Source organism: Engystomops pustulosus, chromosome 7, assembly GCF_040894005.1.
Source record: "Engystomops pustulosus chromosome 7, aEngPut4.maternal, whole genome shotgun sequence".
NCBI lineage: Eukaryota > Metazoa > Chordata > Amphibia > Anura > Leptodactylidae > Engystomops > Engystomops pustulosus.
In genome coordinates, this window is record NC_092417.1 from 165,821,795 (window position 1) to 165,846,689 (window position 24,895).

The window sequence follows — 24,895 nt, forward strand, 5'->3', positions numbered from 1 at the left end:
TCTTGGAAATACATAGATTTATTTTATAATACATCTGAATGACATCTTTCATTAGAACAGTGCTGGATTTTTACCATCCGGATGCATTGGGGGCTTCCTGGGAGGGGGTGGGGTAGCAGCAATAAACCCTCCACAGATTCCTACGATACGCTAGACAGCAAAATGTATGCGTGTGTGTGAAGAAGCCCGTATTAACCCAACTCCAGCAGACACACCTACCCTAAGGAGTACCTGAACGCCTCCTAATATACGGTTATGAAGAATTCTTGTTAGTGTTATAATATACAACAAAGTGTAGAGAAATCAGAAGTGGGTTCTAACTCGGATCAGTCTGCGGAAACCCTTCAGATATTATTTGCTTATAGGTGATGCTGTAATTATGCAGTTTGGCCACTAGGGGCAGCAGTGAGTTAAGAAAAAAACAAGGGCTGGACCCTAAAGGGGTATTTTTTCACCCTTTAACTATTAATGACATATCCATAGGATTGGTCATTAGTAGCTCAGCTGGATCAGCTGGATAGTGTTCAGCTGTATTGGCTGGATAGTGGGCTAATGAAGACCCTCCCCTTTAAGAAACAGCACGGCGTCAATGAAGACTTGTGAGAAGTGTAAATAAGGAGACCCCCATCTTATTTGCATACCTGAGGTGGAGACAGGCAAAACGCGTTAGGGGTGACCATATCATGGTAGTGCTGAACTTACAAGCGCACATCGCCCTGCAGGGGGCGTATAAGGTGCAGTGCAGCCTGGCAGTCATTGTCCTGGAACACAGCATTATATTTACAGTAAGTGACTACTAAGGTGTCCCTCCTTACACCTCGTCTTGTGACCTCCTACCAGATCCGTTCTGATGAGGCAATGACTCCCGTCCTCAGCGAGTTCTGTACAGGAAGCAGCTGTGCTACAAGAAGGCCTTACAGAAGTCCACAAAGTGCTTCTGGGAAGAAGAATTACGAGTAGGGGCACAACGAAAAATAATGGCCTGAGTTTGAAGAGCGACAATGGGCAACTGGAGACGCTCCAACTCCTATAGGAAGAGTCCCCCCAGCTCGGGATCCCACAGATCACTGCAGGGAGTCAACAAACGCATCAAACTCCTCCATGTTTTTTTCATGCATGGCCAACTTCTCCGGAAGTGAATCCTGTAAGGGGGAGATAGAGGACATTAGACTATAGCCCACATTTATTAAAAACCGTGTTTCCCTGTGTAGTGTGCAGGGGGCGCCAGATTTAAGATTTCTGGCGCACGTTCATCATGAATCTGGCGCCCCAGCACTGCTCCGACAGAGTGCACCAACTTTTTTTTTGGTGCACCTTTAACATGGGGCATGAGACACACTTCTGTCGGTTGTTGCATGATAAATGTGGTGCACAGTCCAGATGAGCACCGGAACACCCCTTTCAGTGCAAAAATTTGTGTTGCATCGGGCATATTGCAGCGTGCGCCACAAACTTGTCTCGCGCACTTCTTCAAAAGGGAACCTGTCACCAGGGACCTCATTTTCACTAAAGACAGGTTGGAGCAGCCCATCACAGCTGCAGTGCAAATATGTCTTTCTGCCTCCTCTAAGTATTTGCATTACAATATAATTGTTTTATAACTTACCTTGCACCCTGACAGAATCCTATGTGTAGTCCCAGGGGTTGGGCTTTGGTTTGGCTGCATTTCAAAAAAGAACATGTGCCTTGTCTGTGTTACTCACTCCTCAGCCCTCAGCCCCCACCTTTATGCTCCTGTACAGCTCCCCCCTCCTGCTCCTTCACAGAGCTCACAGCCTGGTGAGCTGATATCATATTTGCACTGCAGGTGTAATAAGCTTTTGCAACCTGTCTTCAGTGAAAACGAGGTCCCTGGTGACAGGTTCCATTTAAATACCTGTGCCAGCAGTTTGCATATGAAAGAACGTGCAAAGTCAGACCCAATTTAAAAATCTATAGTGGTTCCATTTTAGTGGATGATGGCAGAAAAGTCATGTGAACACAACGCATAGTGATAACTACACCACCCATTAATAATGGTGTAGGAAAATCACACTGAGCAGTATGTGCAGGAGATGACCTCTCCTAGGCCCTCTAGGGTGTCTAGCATCATTATTTAACAGATTTCTATTCTTCTAACTCAAATAACCTTTAACTACAACATCTCACCAGGTCTTCAGCCATTGACTGGACAGCGATGTCAATAGAAAGGCTGCTCAGCTGTGGCGGGTTCTGAAACTCCCGGTAGAAGGTCCCCACATCCATAGGAAGGTCGTCCTTGGAAAAAGCCGGCCTCTGAAAAGAAAATTGCAATCAAGTCTCACTTGTTGTTGGGATTTTAGTCAAGATTTTACCTGCTTCATTTTAAAGAAACTATTCACCGAATTATAAAACGGCAAAGTGCGAGGACCCGAAAGAGGGGGTAATGGTCACGCCAATCGGTTACATTACTCAGTTTTGTACAAAAAAAAAAAAAAAAGTGGTATAAAAATCTCGGTTCCTTTATTTAATCCATACTAGCACAAAGATAAAATCCAATAATAGTGTAAAAAGTAGATCATGTAAAAGCCTAATATGCGTTGGTTTTTCTTACAATCCAATAATAGCGTAAAAAAGTATCTTTGTACCAGTACGGATCAAATAAAGGAACCAAGATTTTTTGACCATATTTTTTTGTGTGCAGGATGAGTAAATTTCTTCCCTTGGATCATATTCACATCGTTGGCCGATGCGGTTTCCTTCCTCTGTGCGCCTTGTTTTCAGTGCACCATAAGGTGAGCTGACCATATTTGTATTGTTTTCGGTGTGAATACAATAAATTTTTTTGTTTATAAGATGGACTTTGCTAGTGTAAGAGGAAGAAGGGCAGATCTCAGGGTTGCTCCACTTTATCTCATTATATGGGCATCCCCAAGGGATAAAGGATAAGGTTAGAAGAAAAGGAAACCTGAGCTTGTCCTTCCCACCCATGGACCCAGGCCTGCGTTCCAGTTTCTTTTTCCGGCCTGCACGTAAATACTGAATATGGATGTGTCATATATATATATATATATATATATATATATATTAGGCATCTGATAATAGTCTAAATAATGGGTCCCCAATGATCATGCTCATACCCCTCATATAATTGGAGCAGCAGTCGTGTCCAAGGGACTGCAGAGTACAGCACTTGGCCATCTCCCGCAGTCCCACAGAGAAGGACAGAACAGCAAAACTCAGATGGGGGTAAATCTCACATCAATTTGGACAATTGCAATTGTCAAATACATTGGTATCACTTACAAAGTCCACCATAACAAAGTCATCCTGCGGCACCTCGTTGCTTGAGCAGGAACTCTGCAGGCTGTGGGCATCTGGTGACACCTCCTCTGGGGTCTCGGGGCAGACCACCTGGAGGAAGAAATTGCATTATCTGCAGAATGGGAAGAATATCTGAACATATGAGTGGGTAGAGTGGTAGCACTTAGCGTGACTAGGGTAAGGGGTAGAGAACGTACCATGGGGTCAGTGTCCTCTACTTCATTCAGTCTTGGTGCAAAAACAGAAAACGGTATATCTGTACTGGCGTAAGTGACCTGTGAATGGATGGCAAACAATCTGATTTAATAGGATCACCACACAGTTATATCCTTTGTAGCGGCGATCACTTACCTGAGGGGAAGGTTTTTCCACAAAGGCTCCTACTTTACGGGTGAAAAGTACATGTGGAGACTTTCCGCTTCCACCGGTGCTGCTGCCAGACGGGATATCCGCTTCCTCACTACAAAGAAAACAAGACTATGTTAAGGACGATGCTGCAGACTTGGAGATCTACAGATGTATAGTTGGCAACCTACCTGCTGGAGGTGTTGCCGGGTACATGTGACGGTGAAGTCAGAACCGCTCGGTCATGATCTGCTTGGGTGCCATGTGCAGGGTGCATGGTGATATTAGGCAGACCCCCCTCCTTTCCTGGCACTATCATCTGCAAGTGAACAAACACGTGGATTAAACCTAAATAGGAAAAATTTTACAACATACAAGGAAACTTATTTTATAGCTAATGCATGCGTAGGGGATGAAGACTTAAAAAAAAGTGCATAAGGGGTGCCCATCTGGACTGGGGTCACCATGTTTGGGTCACTGAACCCCAAAGGCAAAAGAAAATGTCTGTGCAGCAGAAATTTTTGTTTGTTTCGCTATCGTTTTTAAGATATTGATAAAAGTATCAAGAGGTCATCAGAGGTCAACCAGCTCCCCCACATTACCCAAATCAAACAAAACTGGTGCCAATCAATTCGCCTTAATTTGTGCTGCTCAAATTTTTGTTTTGAATATATTAACAAAATTCAAAAGGTCAGCTAGCCCTCCCCCCCACATTTACCAATCAAACATTTGTGCAAAAATTGTTTGTGCTGCTATCATTTTTAATATTTTCCAGAGGTCAGCAGAGTTCATTCCTTCCAAAGTACAATGGGGCTTATTACTAAAGGTCTTCTGTGAACTCCTCTGACAGGGTAAGTAAATGTGCCCCAATGTGTTTGCTAGTGTCCCGTAGTGATCAAACCAGAGACGTGTCATTAGGTTCGTTTTTTTACTAGTTCATCCTAAACATACCTTAAACGCCTGTCCCCCTCTACCGTCCGCCCGCCTGTCCCCCTCTGCCAAACGAAAATTTTTGCTGCACAAACGTAGCACTAACGTTTGACACCAGTTTTGCCTGATTCAATTAATCAGGGGGGCGGGGGAGGCTTGATGACCTTTTTAAATTTTGTTAATATATTCAAAACAAAAGCAACCCAAAAAAGATTTAAGCAGCACAAACCAGCACAATTGATTGGCATCAGTTTTGTTTGATTTGGGTAATGTGAGGGAACCGGTTGACCTCTGGAAACGTATTAATATCTTAAAAGCGATAGCGGCACTAACGAAAATTTCTGCTGCACAAACATAGCACAAAAGTTTGACCAATTTTGTTGGATTTGAACAATATATTCTATTCAGTATAAACATGGTGGCTCAGTGGTTATCATTAGAGTCTTGCAGCGCTGGGGTCCTAGGTTCAAGTCCCAGGGTCAACATCTGCAAAGAGTTTGTATGTTAGTTCCGTGTTTGCGTGGGTTTCATCCAGGTCCTCCGGTTTCCTCCCACAATCCAAAAAATACTGGTAGGTTGATAAGATTGTGAGCCCCATTGGGGACAGGGACCAATTTGGCAAACTCTGTGTAGTACTGCGTAATCTGTGTGAACTATATAAATAAAGGAATTATTATTATTATTATTAAAAATGTAATAGGATTGGCTTTAGGATTACAAAGCGCAGAAGAAAACAGCGACAGAAAGCATAGTACAGCGCCCGGGTACTAGTCTTTGCCAATATAAACCTCTCCCACCCCTGATATACTATACTAGGTTCACATCTGACAGCTTCCAACAGCAGCACAGGCTTAGAGGGAGGAATATCTGAATAAATACATGGCCCCTAATTTTCTAATCTCTTGTGATGATCTGGATTCGCTATGGTTATTATATGTAGGAGTAATGCAACCTATGTACATAGATCGTTATCAGTAACCAAATCAGCTTCACCACCTCCCTATAAACCTGTGTGGCCGTCCAGAGGAGTACCTGGTGTGGTAGGGTAGCACTCACTCCAGCAGCCAAGGCCACAGGATAGCCCAGGTCAGAGGATCCAGCTCCAAGGGCAGCTGGCTGGTAAGAGAGGCGAGAGCTGTACAGCTGGAAAGCGAGAGAGAAAGAAATGGAAGAAGGGAAATGCAAGATTAATAAGCGATTATCACACTCCCTCCCTGACGCTTTCCACTGTGCGGAGAGACTGTGATGTAACCCTTAGATTATAGGAACATGAACCTCATCATGTAGTATTGATATTTAGTGGGAGTCTACAAATACACTACATATTGCCGACCCAATATGGCTGCAAGAAAATGTCCCCCACAAGACATAAGCCTAGAGCGATTCCATTAGTATATCTTATCATTACACCACACACGCCCATATTGGACTCACTTGGTAAGGAAAGGTCAGTCCCATCGTCAGGACCCTGTGGGAGTCCGTAACCACAGGAGTGGCCGTCTGACACTGGGCCTTACTGAGAGTGAACACACACTACACACAATAAGTCAGAGACAGACAGAGACAGAAAGAGAGAGCAGACAGGTAAGAAATGATAGCAGATACCAGGCTTCACTTCACTAAAGCTTCAGGCTGCATTCACACTCAGCATTTTTCTTTTGTTGGTGTTTTTCTGGTTAAAATTGCTCAAACCAGATGCTACATTAAAGGGGTAGTCTGCAATTTTATTATTTTTTTTTTTAAATTCCCTATGGGCAGGATATATAATAATTTGTCTATACTTACCACCACTCCTGAATTGATGACATAACATACACCGTCCATGTGACCACAGCAGTGGCGCTTACACAGGACTATGATGTATGAGATTTCACCGCTGAAGGACTGGCAGGGACCAACGGAGCAGTGGTGGGATTTAAATTTACCACTGCCTGCACCAAACCCTGTATTGATTCATTTCATAACGTATCTTCATAGAGGTCAGAGTTGTGATTACATTTTCCTTATACGGGGCATCCCCTAAATAGGCTATAAAAAAAAAAAAAAATCCTGTCTGTCTGCAGCCACCACCAGAGGGAGCTAACGGTATAATGGTATACAGCTATAGAGAAACCCCTTCCTGACTGCATCACGAAAATATAGGTCAGCTCTCAATGTGCCAGTTTGAAGAGCTATCAAATATTTATGAACCTCGCCCTTTTCTCCAATGACCCTGGGGTCACTGTTGGGAAGGATGAAAGTGCACTGTGGAAAATAGAAGTCAATGGTGGCTATGAGCTAGCCGCAATTTCTGTGGCTAGCCTACGGCTGCCATATACGGTCATGTGCGTGAAGACTAAAAGAAGAGAGGTAGAAGTGCTGTTTTTTAATTTTTATTCTTGCTGGGACTAAATTCTAAATTTACTAAATTCTATCTACAATAAGACAAAAATGCAATTCGTCATACCAAAATGAAAAAAGTTATGGCTTTCAGAATTTGGTATTGCAAAAATTGTAAAGATTGCTTTGGTTATGAAGGATATGAATAGGCCTGTCCTGAAGGAGTTAAACTCAAGAATAGAAATAAAATAAGCAGTGCACTCCCTCTAGTGGTGGTTGCAGGAAGTCTCTGATGTGAGCTTTGACTTGTAATTTTGGATCCCTATCTCTGTTTATGTGGCGGAATGGATTCATGAACAATGTATCAGTATGATTGGCTATAAAGAATAAATTTACCTGTGATGGAGGGGATGTAGAAAAGGAGGTGGCACAAATATTTTGGGAATCCTCCACAGAAGGGTATACAGCTCCCGTCTCCTCCGTCACCCTGTTAGGAAACATATAAACAAAATCCAAGGAATGATCCCAGATAGAAAAAGGGGTGCTCTACCCCTAGAACACTACAATCAAATACTTGGACACAATATACTATAAGGCGCTGTTCTGGATGAGGGAAGAGGCTACAGCCTCTCTCAACAAGCAAGGGGGTGCCTGGTATCGGACCACCACAAATCTACCGCTCAAGGATAAGTGATCAATTATAACAACCTGGAAGAAGATTTTTTACAAAGTGTTTCCTCTGAGCTGACAAGTGTAATGTGAGCTAACAGGTAGTTCTCAAAGGCAAAAGGTCACAGACCTATAGGTTACATAGCAGTCGCCTGGTTGCTTGATTGGGCCAACGCTACTTCTCCTGACCCCCCCCCCCCCCCCCTATACATGCACACATATATGTTCTAAATGGGGAGAAGGGAATAAGCCCTGGTCAGGCATAGCTGCAGGAAACTTGTCTCCGCTATGAAGGATTGGGCATGTTGTATCCAGCTGCTCAGTCCTTTTCTCCCCCGACACAAGAGCTAAAGATCTAGGTGTCCGACAAAGCTATCTAGGTCCCTGGCTGCATTGGCTAACTCTGATGAGGGACACATTCGTGTACATTTCTTAGAAGTGTGGCTTAGGTTTTGCATTTTACATGGATTATAATAGAGCCCTATTATTCTCATCGGGGAAGTTTGTTCTTTCAGCTAAACAGGAACACACATCTTTATGCACAGATCAATGGCACAGTGGCTTAGTGGTTAACATTACAGCCTTGCAGCGCTGGGGACCCGAGTTCATGCCCCAGGATCAACATCTGCAAAGAGTTTGTATGTTCTCTATGTGTTTGCATAGGTTTCCTCCAGGTCCTCCAGTTTCCTCCCACACTGGTAGGTTGATTAGATTGTGTGCCCCATTGGAGACAGGTACCGATTTGGCAAACTCTGTGTAGTGCTGCGTAATCTGTGTGCGCTGTATAAATAAAGGAATTATTATTAACTAAAATTGATTTCCTGTAACAGGCTCAGTTTTGTATGATTGGTTGGAACTCCGCCGATCACCAAAATTGGGGTCTAGTGTCCTCCGTTTCCCCCAGAACTGCAGGATCCTAGTTACGGTCCAGCATGTGTCCTGCTGCCCTACTCAAAGTCTGTCGGTCCCCTACTGAACAGAGACTCTGGGGCGCATTTACTAAGGGTCCGAACACCGCATTTTCATCGGGTTTCCCGACTTTTTACAGTTTTGCCCTTAATTGCCCCGGGTTTTTGGCGCACGCGATCGGAATGTGGCACATCGGTGCCGGGTTCCATGCGACACAAATCGGGGGGCGTGGACGTCGGACAACCTGACTGATTCGGACAAACCACAGAATTTAAAAATCAAATTGTGTCGCAAGATCAGCAATCACATGCACCGGGAAGAAGGTGAACTCTGGCGGACCTGAGCAGGGGAATGCAGGAATCTTAGTGAATCGCGGCAGACCCGAATCCTTGTCGGACATTCCGGATCGGCGGCGTCAACGGGACGGGTAAGTAAATGTGCCCCTCTGTGTTCATGATTGTCCCCCGTCCCACTATGCCTGGTCTTATTCTTGCAGTTTGGTTTCCATGTCCCTCCTTTCTCCAGTTCTAAGGTAACTCCAATAATTGTCCCCCCATAGTCCAGCATTTATCCCCTAACGGAAATGTGATATTCTAGAGGAATTCTGGTAATTCTAGGCTTTCCTAGTTTAAAGTCATAAATCGATATATACCATATAACACACTGGGATTTTGCATGTGATGTTGCCTTGGATCATATAGGGGGTAGGAAAGGTTGCCATGAGCTATAACATATGTCCTATGTGTTATGTGGGGAGACTCTGAGCGGACGTCTAGAGACATTATGTGTGCATGCTGCCTGTGTCCTCACCTGTAGTTGCAGGGATGCATGTGTGAGGTGCTGGGGAAAGGTCGGTCAACAAAATGATCAATAATAATCCCCATGATGGGCTGGGTCCTCTCATACTGCCTGAAATGCAATAAACACATTGACGTTATTGAGCTGCTGGGCCTTGCTCTCCTACAGACCCTCACTTATCTATCTTGTAGGCAAATATATCCTTCAGTGTGGGGATATTGGCATACAAAATTAGTATAATGGAGGTGCATGATCATTGACGGGAGTGAATAGTGGTGTAGACATTACAGGGAGGCTACCAGCTCGCTGCATTCATGAGGTGACTGGGCTTACCTAGTGGACATGAAGGCCAGATTGGTTCTATAAGCGCAGGTCAAAGTCAGGGTACCAATGGGTGTCCCTACTGTCCCAACACGTACTGCCTGGAAGCCTGGAAAAATCAAGGAGCAATAGTAATCATCCCAAAATGTGACAACCCAATTATATAACCCGTATTTAGATGAAAGCCAGTCCATGTGACCCAAAGTTTCGGACTGGTGGTCACAAAGAGCAAGATTTGCACAAAACGAGGTAAAAAGGGTTTCCATGTAGAGTACTTCAAGGGATTATCCAGAATACATTACACATAGCCAATGCTTTCTATTCAAAGAGTAGTCAGTACTCTTAGGCTAAAAACACAAGAAAGTGCTTGGTCCCCGAATCCTGGACTAAATGGTAGGCTGGTAGCGATGAGTCGACCCACCAGTAAATTTTGGCTGAACGCAGGTCCTGTTGGGGTACTGAAATTATACCCCAAAATCAGCAATTTTGGGGTATAATTTCAGTAAAGGGGGTGACTGGCCATGTTGCGGCTATGATGCTTGGAGTCCTGTTCATGTGCAATCCGGTCACCACATGGTCCAGGATTCATGAACTGAACACATTTGTGTGTTTTTAGCCTTACAGCTATTGAGTATTGATAAGTTACCTTCTTTAAGTCCCAAGAGCTGGACGTCACCAAAATAGATCCTACAACAAAAACAACAAAATATATGACATCCTCTAAAAACTGTGTCCCAATGATCATCTGCCACAATACAATCATATGCAGTCAAGACAATGCTCTGTGAGCTAAATAAAGCTGCTGCACTCATCTGTCTTTGCTACCAGACTGCTCAGCTCACACAGCACTGTATAAAGGGGTTAGGTGACTTGTAAGACATCTAGGCGGAGCAGAATCTGGAATATATGTTTGTATGCGACTGAAGCAAACAGCAGTCATTACAGAACAGTGACATAACCTGATATACAGACCTGTAGAGAATGACGTACTCATGTCCTTGCTTCCTGGATAACCGGTAGGCCGGTGTCACCCGTGTGACAGCGAGTAATGACTTCAGTAGTAATGACAGGCGATTATATACGGTATAGGAGACTTTGATGTCCCGATCACATCTGTGAACCGGAAAGAGAGAGATGAAAAGCTGAAAGATCACATGATTATATCGATATCTGAATTTCTTACGTGATGGACCCATGACTTCTTCTATGAGCATCTCCCTTCACTCTATTCAGATCCCCCCACAGATGTATAAAACTCATTTCACACTGACTATTGCCAGTCAGTATATCATATGTTACTATTGTCTTGTATAAGTTCGGGCTTTGTGTTCACAGAACTATTCTATATAAGAAATGTTCCCATTACATTACAGATGCCACCATTTAGCAAGAAAAAAAAAGTCACACTTACTTCTCATTCATCTCCAGACACCAGACTTCAAGCTCCATGGAGTCTCCCTGCAAAATGAGAGCCATTACTAAGACTACAGAAAATCATTGCTCTTGTACTATGTTGAGGGTTAGCAGATTTACATGCAAAAAATTTTGACTGTGTGAATAGACTCTGAAGTTTTAGTTGCATTCATTCCACCTGCAATAAGACTCTGCAGCTCTGGTTTCTGGAAAAACACTAGGGGCCCATAGTTGTGGTTAAAGAAAAAAAAAAAAGTAGTCCTGATAATTGCAGTTTTCAGGTCTGTGCCCTTCTGAGAGTTTGTGGGTGGCACAGGACTCACTTCATCCATTGAGTGGCCTCCTCATGTGACAAAACAGGAAATTACGTCCCCAGGAAAACTTGAGTCTTACCCCATGATTTAAGGAGGCCAATAAGTGGCTGAACCCTGTCCCATAACCTCAGAACTTCAAGTGCAGGTCAGAAAACATGAAAGTAGAGGAGTGATGCAGGAACCAGTGTGTGTTAAAGGGGTTGTTTGGAGGTAGAAAAACATGGGTGCTTTTTTTTTTCCAAAAAAAGCGCCACACCTTACCATGGTTTGTGTTGTTACTGCAACTCGGATACATAAGTATGAACGAGTTACAATACCCACATAAGCCATGATCAGCTGTGGCGCTGTTTTAGGAAGTAAGGCAGCCATGTTTTTCAACCACTGGAAGACACCTTTAAGTATGTGATTTTTTTCCCCACCCTGTTCTGGAAAAACCTTCTTAAGGGATATTTCCTCTAAAGGACATCTACCACCAGGATGAATGATTGTAAACCAAGCTCACTGGCATACTGGTGTGCACCCCTCTGACAGGATCTGCTCTTCTTGTAGCTTCTTATAACCTTTTTTTTTTTAAGTTATGCAAATGAGCCTGAGGGGCTCCATACATCTATGGAGCCCAGAGCCCCTCATGCTCATTTGCATAAATATTAAAACCTTTTTTTCTGTAAAAAACAAGAAGCAAAAAGAAAAGCAGAAGCTGCCAGATGATGCACATGCAAAAGTATGAACACGGTCCAGCCAGGTTCCCAACAACATAAACTTTTTTTATTCGAATAAAAAAAGTTTATGTTGTCGGGAACCTGGCTTGACCGTGTTCATATTTTTACATTTGCTACATGCCCTAGCAGGAGGGTGGTCCGTGCTGGATTCGTCACTGGAGGCAATCTATGGGGTGGTGAGCTGGCAATTATACTTTCTATCAGAGGATGCACACACCAGAATGCAAGTGTACTTGGTTTACAATCCTTCATCCTGAGGGTAGATGTCCTTTAACATGGGGCTTCCAGCTCTATTGTGTAGCTCCTATTAAACATCTCTAGAATGAGAATTCCATTTCGGCCTAGCAATATATTAATAATATACATTGTGCCTGTAATGTCCCTACCTCTGATGTCTTTAGGGAGATCTCCACACACATGGAGCGTCCCACCGCAGGCAGCTGCCCTGAAAGAGCTTTCTTGGCTTCTTGAGTCACCTCTGGGATGTCTTTTATCGCCAAATTAAACTGCAAAAAACACAGAACAGTTAATGGACATCCACCTATAAAATATGGATGTGGACACAGAAACATGTGATGAGACTGTAAAAAAAAAAAAAAAAAAAAACACTCACCCAGTCTGACCCTGTCGGAGAGGAAGACGAGCGCGTGCAAATCTTATCTCCGAGCCGTGCTTGTACGATGACCTGGACCGCCTGTGGAATGAAGGTCACAGCAAGAAATGTGACATGACAATAATTACACACATCATTAATGAAATGTCCATCATACAACCAAAGCACAGACATTACGTATTGCGCCTGCATTCCCTATGGCCTGCATACAGGGAGCCGAGGTACAAAATCTGCTCAGGATTCTCTTTCACTATGAAATTAAAAAATGAATGCAAAAAGTTGCTTGTTAACCCCGAGGAGCCATGGCAGAAAAAAAAATTACTAAATATATAAAAAGACCTGAAAGTTAGTAAATCACTACAGCTCATGACTCACTTTCCTGGACACTTGCTACAATAGGACAGTAGTGAGGCCATAGTTTCAGATATAAGAGGCAGATAGGTACGAGGCAGATAGGCACGAGGCAGATAGGCACGAGGCAGATAGGCACGAGGCAGATAGGCACGAGGCAGATAGGCACGAGGCAGATAGGCACGAGGCAGATAGGCACGAGGCAGATAGGCACGAGGCAGATAGGCACGAGATAAATAAATATGAGATAGATAAATAATACTAGACATATAATTTGTATTCTCCCTTTTTACCTTCAATGCAAAGAATTTGACAAACTTGTCCAAGTCCTTCCGGTCTTGTGGGCTGAGGTCGGCGTCCATTGTGGCTGTAAACCTGAATGAACAGGGATTAGTGATTAGTAATATGGGCAGAAGACCCCTAAAAACAGCAGATATAAGAAGGTGGGGGGTATATGAAATCAATCATATATATCTTATAATCATATATATCTTGGTGGGTGAAAGAAGAAGAGTAAAGAGGAACAATCGCAATCACAGGTGTCATGCACAACCTTCCTGTACCGTGTCTGGGTTTCCTCGCCCGTCTCCTCCAATGCAGAAAGCCTTGAACATTGTTTCTCTTATTGCAATGTGGAAGGGGGGAAACTGCTAACAGATTCCCTTTGATAATAAGATTGCCTTGCACTCTGAACTGGGGTGCCCTGTTGTGGTCATCAGCGAGGGTCCTAGTAGTTGTGACACCTATCAATCTAGCAGATATCCCCTACACATATGGCCCATATATACAGCACCCACCGCCCCCAATACAGCTGTATTATGGAAATGGACAATAACGGGGCTCGTGTATACGTCAGAATTTTTGCTTTCAAGTACATGCAGAGGAGTAAAAACTAGAGAAAGTAATCCTGCGGGGGTGGTTTAGGTTTGTGATCACCTATTAAAGTGGAGCGTCGCCACAGGGTCAGGTTTTGGGATAAGCGCTAACTAGGACATTACACAGTGGGATGGATAACAAGACAACAGCTCACGGGCAGCCGCTCAATTTCCGAGGGGGGGGGGAGGGGAGCGGACGATGCCATGCACAGCTGTTTGAAGCCGACTGCGCTGAGCTCAGCAGTTTCAGCCAGTACATCCCTGGGGCACCACAGGCTGTGAAGATTCGGTTATATAAGCTCAGAGTGATCTCCCAGAAGATACCCGAGACGCTCATGAATCCTTGTACCTACAACATGGGCTCCATAAACAGAACATCAGGATGAGATCATTTTCATTTGTTTTACAATTAAAAGTCAATTCTTTCTATGTCTCCTAAACGTTACACAGATTTTACCATGTTGATCTGACCTTCTGTTCTTACTGAGCCTCCTGGTGCATCACTGAAGCCTGATACAGGGTAGCAGTAAGAGACTATATAGACCAATATAACTCAGCGCTTAAGATGATGTATTTATCAGGGGAATTAAAATTTCTACACTGGCCAAAAACACCATTAAAATAACAAAAATGTGTCTCTACAAATCACTGCTCCGCCTCCTTGTACTTAGGGACCGTCTGCTAATATTCAACTGCAGACATATAAAGCTCTATGTACATATGGGAAATATTGTGTCAATTTTGTTTACACTCTGCCTTGTGTTACATTCATGATGTGTGACCAGTGACATCATCGCAGGTCCTCTAGCCTTCTAATAATAGCAAACTGTACACCATGTATGTGATCACATGAAATCACAGCAACCTCCATGGAGGATGGAGGGGAGTAGAAGTCCATGGAGGCTGCTGTGAATTCATGTGGTCAGATACATGCATGGGGTACAGTTTGCTAGTATTAAGATTCTAAAGGACCTGAAATGATGTCACTCTGGTCACCTGACATGTACTGTGACCAGTAAGGAGGCATAAGGCATGGGAAAGATTAGACGGGAGGGGCCAAACCAGCAGGAAACGCCCCTCTCTGATGCCAGGTAATATAAGATAAAAGGTGATTTATTTGGATCTAAGGGTAACAAGTTTTAGTTAAAAGAAGGGGGTCAGTAAGTGAATAGAGCTCTATAGGAACCTGTCACTGGCTGTATATGTGCAAATGTGGAGAAAGGTTCCCTTTAAATTCCTGCATCTCTGGTTCAGTAGATCACAGAACCACAAGCTGGACTAGATCTGAAAGATTCTTATCTTAAATATGAACCAGCAGCATGTTTCTAAGTGCTATAGAAGCAAAAATAGGGGCTCAGCGGAGGCAAAATATGGCTCTTCTTTGTAAGATTACAAATCAGTTGGTATAGTGTATCTAAAACTAAATATATAAATCTAAAATGAAGTGAAGGTAAAAGCTGAGATCTGTAGTGGTAGGTTTCCTTTAAGATATGTGTAATCATCAGGAGTGTCTAAAATGGGTATTTCAGAATTGTAGCTTCTCCAAATCTCGATGTCCTCACACTTCTGTGTTCTTAGCAGACAGTTACTGTCTCCAGAGATCTGTTTAATCAAACCTTTGTGTATGTTGTTAGTAGCAGCTGGGCTGTGAAATATTGATTTATATTTCTTTCAGGACTGTAGCTTCTGTGGGTATGTGCTTACACTGTTGTGCAGCTTGAGTTAGGTATGTGTAATCATGCCTTTGTATATGCTTTTACTAGCAGCAGGATTGTGAAATATGGATTTATATTCTAGGATTGTAGTTTCTGATGCGGTGTCCTCCCACTGCTGTGCTCTTGCAGTCAGTTTTAGGTACTGCCCCTGAAGATCGGTATAATCAAACCTTTGTGTATGCTGCGAGTCGCAGCTAGACTAGATTTAACATCTAGATTAGACTAGATTTGTATTCCAGCATTGCAACTTCTGGGGATGTGTCCTCACACTGCTGTGCTCTCTGCAGCCAATGTTAAAGGGAACCAGCTACCAGGGACCTCATTTTCACTAAAGACAGGTTGCAAAAGCCCATTACAACTGCAGTGCAAATCTTCCTTTTCTAAGCATTTGCATTACAGTATAATTGTGTGTTATAACTTACCTTGTATCCTGACAGAATTCTCTGTGTAATCCAGGGGTTGGTCTTTGGATGCATTTCAAAAAACAACACATGACTTGTCTGTGCTGCAGACTCCTCAGCTCCCAGCCCCCACCTTTGTGCTCCTGTACAGCTCCTCCCTCCCCCACTGATGTCAGCTCACCAGGCTGTGACCTTTGTGAAGCAGCAGGAGCTCCACAAAAGGTGGGAGCTGAGGAGTTTGCAGAACACACATTAGTTGTTTTTTTAAATGCATCCAAACTAAAGCCAAACCCCTGGGACTACACAGAGGATTCTGTCAGGGTGCAAGGTAAGTTATAACACACAATTATGTTGTAATGTAAATGCTTATAAGAGGCAGAGAGGCAGTTATACACTGCAGGTGTAATGGGCTTCTGCAACCTGTCTTTAGTGAAAATGAGGTCCCCGGTGACAGGTTCTCTTTAAGGATTGCTCCTTGAGAGATGAGTAATCAGACTTTTGTGTGTGCTGTAAGTAACAGCAGTCCAGTGAATTGTGGATTTATATTCCAGGATTGTAGCTTCTTCAAGTATCCTCACACTGTTGCGCTCTGTTCTCACAGCAGCCCCTTACCCCTGCTCTGATTAAAGTTGTAGCAAGCCTATAAATAGCATAATAAATATACCAAGAGTATAAAAAGGTCTGAGCAGATCAATGCAGAGTGCGAAGAGCACAGCAGTGTGAGGACACGGCCCTGATAGTGACTAGAGAGAACACAGGATAATGGAGATTTGCTGTGGTCCCCCTGATCAAAGTGAGCAGTAGGCTCCAGACATTGTTACCTCATCTGATGGAGCATCCCTTTAATAGGACCGCCCCTTTAAGTCTATAACTCTCCTGTATGATATAACATAGGTAATGGACACCCCCTCATAACAGCAGGGTCTGACACCCAGCACCCATACTCACCTCTGCTCATTCCAGGATTATGTCTCCTCCAGCTGAGGCACTGCTCCTCTTTCTCCCCTTGTAATCACGATCTCCCCGGCGCTGCCCAGTCTCTCACGTCCCCTGTAGATCCCTCACGGCCGCCATTACTGTTTGTGTTTTGCTGTCTGTCTGAGGGGAAAACTCTCGTCATTTCTCAGTCGCAGATTCCACACAGATGAAAACGAAAAATAAAATATTCCCAACAATTTCGATTTCCCCCACAACCCGGCTGTATGTTATTTTCAAGTCCTCAGTTCTATATAAGGAGCGATAGATTTTTTTTTTCAAGGGCTGAATCGAGTTCCGGTGGTGTGGAATCTGCTGACGCCAATGACAAAACTGACAGCAAGCATGCACTGAGCGCACAAAGGTAAATGGATCTCTATGTGGTAATTGTGATAACGAGACCACAACATAGAATGCTGGGACTTGTAGTACTAACGTACAACAGCAACTATATTGCTGGGTAAGATTGGGATGGGGGTACGGATAGCAACCAATCAGATTCCAGCTTTCATTTTTCTGAGGCAATTTATGTGATTACAGGAGCAACCTGATTGGCTGGTTACATTTATCTCCTCCAATATTAGTTTGCATTTGAGGGCACAATCAGGGTGATGCCACAAGTGGAACAAGTTTTGAACCCGCATGCGTTTTTTTTAAAACAAATCAGTTTTTGACAGGTTTGACCAATTATCTTAATTGAAACCGGTAAAAAAACACATGCGTTTTTTGACGGACTGCTTAAAAACGGGCCAAAAACGGGTTCAAAGCGCCACGTGTGGCATCACCCTAAAGGAGTTGGCTGGAGTTTAAAAAACATAGCTTCTTTCTTCAAAAAACAGCGCCACAACTGACCATGGTTTGTGCCAGTATTGCAGCTCAGTTGTATGGAGATTAATGAAGCTTTCTTGTAATAGCACACACACTACCTATGGTCAGGTGAGGCGCTGTTTTTTTGCAAGACAACTTATAAATGTTACTGAATTTTATTAACTGTTTTTGTGGAGAGGTAAAAAACACTGTATTTCCCATGAAACGCACGCCGCATATGCGTTGTGGCCAAACCCCCTCCCACTTGAGTTTTGGATGCGTTTAAAAATGCAACAAAAATGTCATGCAGGAATCCGCCCTAAGTCTGTGTCAACTCATGTGATAACATCTTGACAGAAAAATACAGAAATGCAGAAATTCTTGCTAATTTATTAAACAAGAAAAACTGAAATATCACATGGTCAAAAGTATTCAGCCCCTTTGCTGTGACACTCATATTTAACACCTCCTTGAGATTTTAATCTTCCTTGAGATGGTCCTACTCCTTCAATAGAGTGCAGCTGGGTTTAATTAAACTAATTTGACTTGGTAAGGAAAGGCGCACATCTGTCTATATGAGAGCTCACAGTGTAAAGCACATGAGAGTCATGAGGTCTTAGGAACTGCCCAAGGAGCTCAGAGACAGAATTGTGGCAAGTCACAGATCTGGCCAAGGTTACAAAAGAATTTCTGCAGCACTCAAGGTTCCAAAGAGCACAGTGGCCTTCATAAGAGATTGGGACGACTACAACAACTTCATTGACTTGGCCGTCCAGCCAAACTAAGCAATTGTGGGAGAAGAGCTTGGTTAGAGAAGTAAAGAACGAACCGGAGATGACTGTGGCTAAGCTCCAGAGATGCAGGAGGCAGATGTAAGTCATCTATCACTGCAGCCTCCAGCAGTCAGAGCTTTAGGGCAGAGTCTGCCCATGGAAACCTCTCCTCAGTGCAAGACATATGAAAGCTGCATACAGTGTACAAAACACATGAAGGATCCCAGACTATGAGGAATAAGATTCTCTGCTCTGATGAGATGAAGATTGAACTTTTTGGTGTAAATTCTAAGTGGTGGAGAATAACAGGCGCCGCTCATCATCTGCCAAATCCAATCCCAGCAGTGACACATAGGGGGCAGAATCAGGCTATAGGGGTAGGGGGGACAGGACTCCCGGATGTAATGGAAGGAAAGATGAATGCGGCCATGTACAGAGATATCCTGGATGTGAGATGCTCTGGACCTTAGACTGGGCTGAACCTCCCAACAAAAGAATGGGGCAGATTTACTTACCCGGTCCTGTCGCGATCCCCGAGGTGCATTCTCCAATGAGGATGAAGTCCGGCGAGATTCTACAAGATCGTGCGTACATTTTCCTGCATGTGTTGCTTCCCCGCTGAGGTCTGCCAGAGTTCATCTTCTTCTTCCCGATGCATGTGAGTGCTTGTCTTGCGACACAATTTGAATTGTAAATCCCGCGCTTAGTCCGAATCAGTCGGGTTGTCCGTCGGCCATGCCCCCCGATTTGTGTTGCATGAAAGTCGGCGCGTTTGCGGCAAAATCCAATCACGTGCGCCAAATAGCCAACTTAAACCCTTAGTAAATGTGCCCCAATGACCCTAAGAACACAGCTAAAATAACACAGCAGAGGCTTTAGAACATCTCTGTGACCATTCCTGACCGGTCCAACCAGAGCCCGGACCTAAACCCAATGGAGCTTCTCTGGAGAGACCTGAAAATGGTGTCCACCATCCAACCTGAGGGAACTGGAGGATCTGCAAGGAAGAGGCAGAGGATCCCCAAATCCAAAACGCCTTTTAGAATAAAATGGGGAATACTTTTATATGATTTGTTTTACCGCTATGTGTTTCAGATGTGTTTTAACCCCTTAAAGGGGTATTCCCATCTGGGCATTCCCATTTAATTAAAATCATTTGCCATATGTAAACATTTCTTCAATTGGATGTTATGTTCCTGTGTGAATATAATTTCTCATAAATGTAGCCATGTTGACCCTTAGAAACGAGATAGCTTCCTTGGATACGACCACTTCACATTTTGGCAGCGGTGGCCAGACATGCGCTATAGAGTCTTGCCTGTCAACATGGATTCAACAATCATTACTACAGAACTGATGTGGGACCGGCAGTAACTCCCCGGACATTTAATATTCAGAAATATTCATACTGTGCAATCCCTACAGCAGAGGTGGCCGTAACCAAGGACACAGTCTTCTAAGGGACCCTATGACTACATTTATGAGAAATTGTCTTGACACAGGAACATATTTTTAAAATAAATTGTGCCAATTATACATTCATTTAGCCCTAAAATTTACACATTTCCAAAAGATAAAAATAGAAAACCCACCATACAATTTGTTCTGCAATTTCTCCCGAGTACAGAGACTCGGGAGAGTCTTATGGGTGCACAGCGAGGCGCAGAAGGGGAGGAGCGCCCTGCAGCTGCCAGGATTTTAGTTTTCTCGTTGCCTCCTTTTGTAGGCTATAAAATTTTTGCTTTTGCGTTATCGGGACCATGTGACAGCATTTTTTTTTTGCGGGACGAGATGCTTTTTCCAGTGTTGCCATTTTGGGGTTGGTATCACCTATTAATTTAGGAACTGACGGCAGGAGTAGAAAAGCATCAATTCTGTACTGGATTTTTGACTCTTTTTGTATCGTGTTCACCGTTTAGCCTAATAATCCTGTTATCTTTATTATTATTATTATCAGTGGATGTGATGTTGCCCCGCGGTGTGCTCCTCTCCACTTCCGGGGACCCGAACTCTGACGCAGCAACGGCACACACGCAACGGCCGCACATCAACATCACAGGTATATATACTTGGGTACTACATCTGTGGGGCACCCCTGAGGAAGCTGCGGTTGGCGGCGGAACGCGTGGGGAGACCTCTCCTGAGCCCCCACCTCTATCTCACATCTCCCTGGCAAATTTACAGGCATGGGTCCGTGTTAGTAATTTATGCTGTGTATCTTAACTATTCCGGCACAGAGGGATATCATGCACAATTTGTGCACAGATTTTTGCACATCCTCATGCCAGACTTGCTGATTGTGGTGACGCCACTCCAGCCTACACACACGCACCCATACCGTATATTCCGGCGTATAAGACGACCTGGTGTATAAGACGACCCCCCTACTTTCCTGTTTAAAATATAGAGTTTAAGATATATTCGCCGTATAAGACTACCCCTTTTCCAACGCATACAAAACACCGGTAAAAATAAAAAAAAAAACAGATTTGAATTTAACATGGTCCTTTTTTAATTTAAATTCTTATGACATGCAGGTATATAGCAGGAAAACTGTCGCTCATAAACATAAGGCATACAACAACAACATTACCATTACAGCACTGCCCCCAGTAGTATACAGCACTGCCCCCAGTAGTATACAGCACTGCCCCTAGTAGTATACAGCACAGCACAGCCCAGCCCAGCATTAAAAAAAAAAAAAAAAAACTTATATACTCACCCTCCGGTGGCCCCGATGTGCTGCGCTGCTCCCCCGATGTCCGCGCGGCTCGTCTTCAGTGTTCCGCGCCGTCTTCTTTCTTCTGCTGGGTGCCGCCATTGATCTTCCCCGGCAGGCGCCTAGTATGACGCGCCGCTGCTGACGTCATACTAGGCGCCGCCCCGGGGAAAAACATGGCGGCGCCCGGCAGAAAAAAAAAGATGTCGCGGAAGACTGAAGACGAGCCGCGCAGACATCGGGGCCACCGGAGGGTGAGTTATGCGCCCATGCGCCACCATCTTTTTGAGGCTGCCGGCAGCTTTGCCGGCAGCCATCGCTGTGAAAATACCCGCGATCGGTGTTAGCACCGATCGCGGGTGTTACCGGTAAGCCTTTGCTGCAATATGCAGCAAAGACTTACCGGCTATGGAGAGGGCTCAGCCCGTGAGCCCTCTCCATGCAGCGCGACCCGACCGCCGCCGTGAATACACGGCGGTCGGTCGGGATTACCGGCGTATAAGACGACCCCAGAAAAGACTGAAGATTTTTCTGTCTTCAAAAGTCGTCTTATACGCCGGAATATACGGTACTTATATTTTGGAGCTAGTGCTGTGGGATTTGTTTGTTGGGGGCTCAGGTCTGGATGACCTGACAGTATCAGGTGTCAGGCTCTAGTTGTCTCTTTACTTATGGGTGCACTGGGTTGCATCCTTTTTAAATGTTTTTATCTTTTGCCCTATTGATGTGTGTTGTATGTCTTTTTTGTCAATTAAATAAATGTTGGTTTTTCGCTACTTGACACATGCTTCTCCGCTTTTCATTTTTGCATAGTTCTTTTGTGCATGTGTGTAGCCCTTGATAGGTTTCTATTATTGTGTATAGATCCCAATTCTGTTTACATCTTTATTCTATGGGTCAATACGATTACGAGGATACCAGACTTGAATATCTTTTCTTACATTTTACTAAATTGTCAAATAAAACAGTCTTCCAAGTGGCATAACATTTTTACTTTTTTGGCTACGGAGCTGGTTGATGACTTGTTTTTGCGAGACATGTTGTACTTTGCACCAATATCATTCTGGAGTACATATGTTTTTTTGATCACTTTTTATTGGATTTTTTTGTAAGATAATTTTTGGTGGATTTTCAACAGTTTTTTTTTTTTTAACGGCGTTCATCGTACGGGTTCAATAATGATTTACTTTTATTCTACGGGTTGTTACGGACGCGGTGATACTATATATGTGTTATGGGGCTTATGGGCATTTTTATTGATTTATTATTTTTTGAATAAATTTTTTATTTTTTTTTACTTTTTCATTTTTTCCACCATGGGGCATGAACCAGCAATCATCTGATTGCTTTTTCATGGTCATGGCAATATTCTGCAATACTGATGTTTTTCAGGGTATTATCAATGTCAGCCAATGCACATGCACTGGGGTGCCAGCTATTAGTTACAGCCGGCCCCCCCGTGTTTCCTGATGCCGGTTAGGCTCCGATCCAGAGCCGAACCGGCATCGGCTCCGTGGTGGATATATCCGCCACTGAGCGCTAAGTCACTGCGCTCCAGGGTTAAAGGTGCACCAAAAAAAATGATGCACTCTGTAGCGGCAGTGCAGGGGCTGATTCATGAAGAACGATAACCCAATCCCATGCGTTTTACTGGATACGCGTATACGATCAGGCCGAGGCCTGCCACCTGTGCGCTAACGCTAGTGGGACGTGTGACCGCGGCCTAAGTGTTGTAATAAATATATTGTCACTGATCTCCTGTGCGTTTGCACATATGACTTGTCTTGCTTTGGCAGATCCCCCCCCCCCCCCCCCCCAGAGCACCATGTATAATATAGCAGCCTGGCATGTAACACTGCGTTTCCCTGGCAGGAAGGCGGACGCTCTGCCAAGTCCTCACATTCCTGCCCTTATAGTGATGAATCAGCAATGGCAATAGTACAACATCATTCATTAGATATCACTGGTAGCTGGAGCTGTATCAGTCTCTAATCTGTTTCTCCCCGGTCATTCCATAGATCTCATCTTTATTTATATGTCAATAACTGGCGCGGAGGGAGCTCAGACCTACAAGACGTCTGCTGCACTTGACCTAATGCTTAGAGTGCGTCCACAAAGATCGATGATATTAAATATGTCTACACAAACTGCAGACAAAGCAAGACTGAGCATTTCTGTATGTATCCTATTCCGTCCATGAAATACCGACTATGGGGGAGATTTATCAGAGGTGTCTGAGGTAAAACTGTTCTAGTTGCCCATGGAAACCATTTAGAGCTCAGCTTTTATTTTCCCACTGCTGTTTATAAGATTAAAGACCAGTTCTGATTGGTTTCCATGGGCAACTAGAACAGTTTTACCTCAGAAACTTCTAAATAAATCTCCCCCATTATATGTCTGCCATATTTCCATTGCGCAGACCTGTACTCAAGGCATCACAGCTCCTCCTGGGGGCACGATAACCGTACAATAGTCCTGTGGGGTGGCAGTGACTCCCAGTATCACGGTTGAATACAATGCTGGGAGTCTGGGTCCCTGAAGAATTTTGGGTCGGAGAACCACGACTGACACTGGTCCATATTTCATGGACTGTATAGGCTTATGTGAAGCCTGTTTTAGGCTTCACATCTGCACAGGCTGCTGATTTTGCGAGGATTTCACTCTCAAATCTACAGTATAAGGCTACATTCAGATGCCCGGTGCCCGCCGTACCGCAGCACGGCGGGCACACCACGGCGTGCCGGGAGAGGAGGTGAGTGGTGCTCCCTCCCTCCCCGCACCATAGGGAGATATATCGCACGGCGCCCTATGCCGTGAACAGATAGGACATGTCCTTTCTTTTCCTGGGGTGTGGAGCGGTGTGGTGCTGCATGTGTGCCGCCTATGGGGGACGTATATCGTCGTATATACGTCGACCGTGTATACGTCCCCCATATGGCAGTGTGAATGTAGCCTAATACAGTAGCATTAAAGTGAATGTGATTTGGAAAAAGTAAGGTTTTTTTTACACATGGAAATCTCTATGGGGGAGTGAAAATCTGCATCAAATCCCCATCTTCATGCAGAATGGGATTGGGGGAAAAAGAAGAAAAAAAATGCAACACTCAATAAACAAACCCGCATGTAAAAACTACACATATAGGATGCAGATTTTCTGAAGACTAAGGGTGGTGACACACATGGCGTTTTTTGGCCGTTTTTGGGCCATTTTTAGTTAGTGCGTTTTCAGATCGTAAAAACCGCATGCGTTAAAAAATGCATGCTTTTTTGTCAGTTTTTAATTTGCGCAAATTGTGAAAAACGCACAAAAACGCATGCATTTTCAAAAACCGCATGCGGAAAACGCCCAAAAACGGCCGAAAAGCCGGGCATTTTGTAACCCGTTTTTGCTCTGTTTTTAAGAAGTTTGTCCAAAAACGCATCCGTTTTTGACCAGTTTTAATTAAGTTAATTGGTAAAACCTGTCAAAAACAGATGTGTTTTTCAAAAAATGCATGCGTTTTTTAACGGACTGCTTAGAAACAGACCGTGTGGAATCACCCTTCGGGCATATGCAAACTGGAGGCAATTGCATAGGTATTCTGCAAGCACCAGAAACAAGCCAAACCTTCCTGATTTCTGAATCCTATAATGCGGCAATTTTTTTT

At 44.0% G+C, this 24,895-nt stretch overlaps 2 protein-coding genes across 11 annotated transcripts in view; one reads left to right on the plus strand and one right to left on the minus strand.

The window, feature by feature from the left end:
- On the minus strand, nt 1-17,171 carry ATG13 (autophagy related 13). 6 transcript variants are annotated; one of them, XM_072118783.1, is made up of 18 exons: nt 16,923-17,171; nt 13,277-13,358; nt 12,633-12,713; nt 12,406-12,525; nt 10,985-11,031; nt 10,546-10,686; nt 10,220-10,260; nt 9,586-9,682; nt 9,265-9,363; nt 7,273-7,363; nt 5,992-6,090; nt 5,590-5,700; nt 3,819-3,946; nt 3,634-3,742; nt 3,480-3,557; nt 3,265-3,372; nt 2,149-2,274; nt 1-1,142 (listed from the first exon to the last, which is right to left on the minus strand). In XM_072118783.1, exons 2-18 carry the CDS (start codon nt 13,343-13,345, stop codon nt 1,065-1,067), a joined length of 1,623 nt encoding a protein of 540 aa, XP_071974884.1. In that variant the 5' UTR covers nt 13,346-13,358; nt 16,923-17,171; the 3' UTR covers nt 1-1,064. The 6 variants fall into 6 exon arrangements, with proteins under 6 accessions (XP_071974884.1, XP_071974886.1, XP_071974885.1 ...); XM_072118785.1 differs by lacking the exon at nt 9,265-9,363; XM_072118784.1 differs by lacking the exon at nt 5,992-6,090 and having other exon boundaries at nt 16,923-17,170.
- HARBI1 (harbinger transposase derived 1) overlaps nt 16,187-24,895 on the plus strand; it is a 14,585-nt gene continuing 5,876 nt past the window's right edge. The window contains exons 1-3 of one of the 5 annotated variants that reach the window (XM_072118790.1): nt 16,187-16,302; nt 17,233-17,313; nt 20,487-20,588. The gene's annotated coding sequence lies outside the window, so the exon portion shown is untranslated. The other 4 variants (XM_072118793.1, XM_072118791.1, XM_072118792.1 and 1 more) reach the window with 4 other exon arrangements.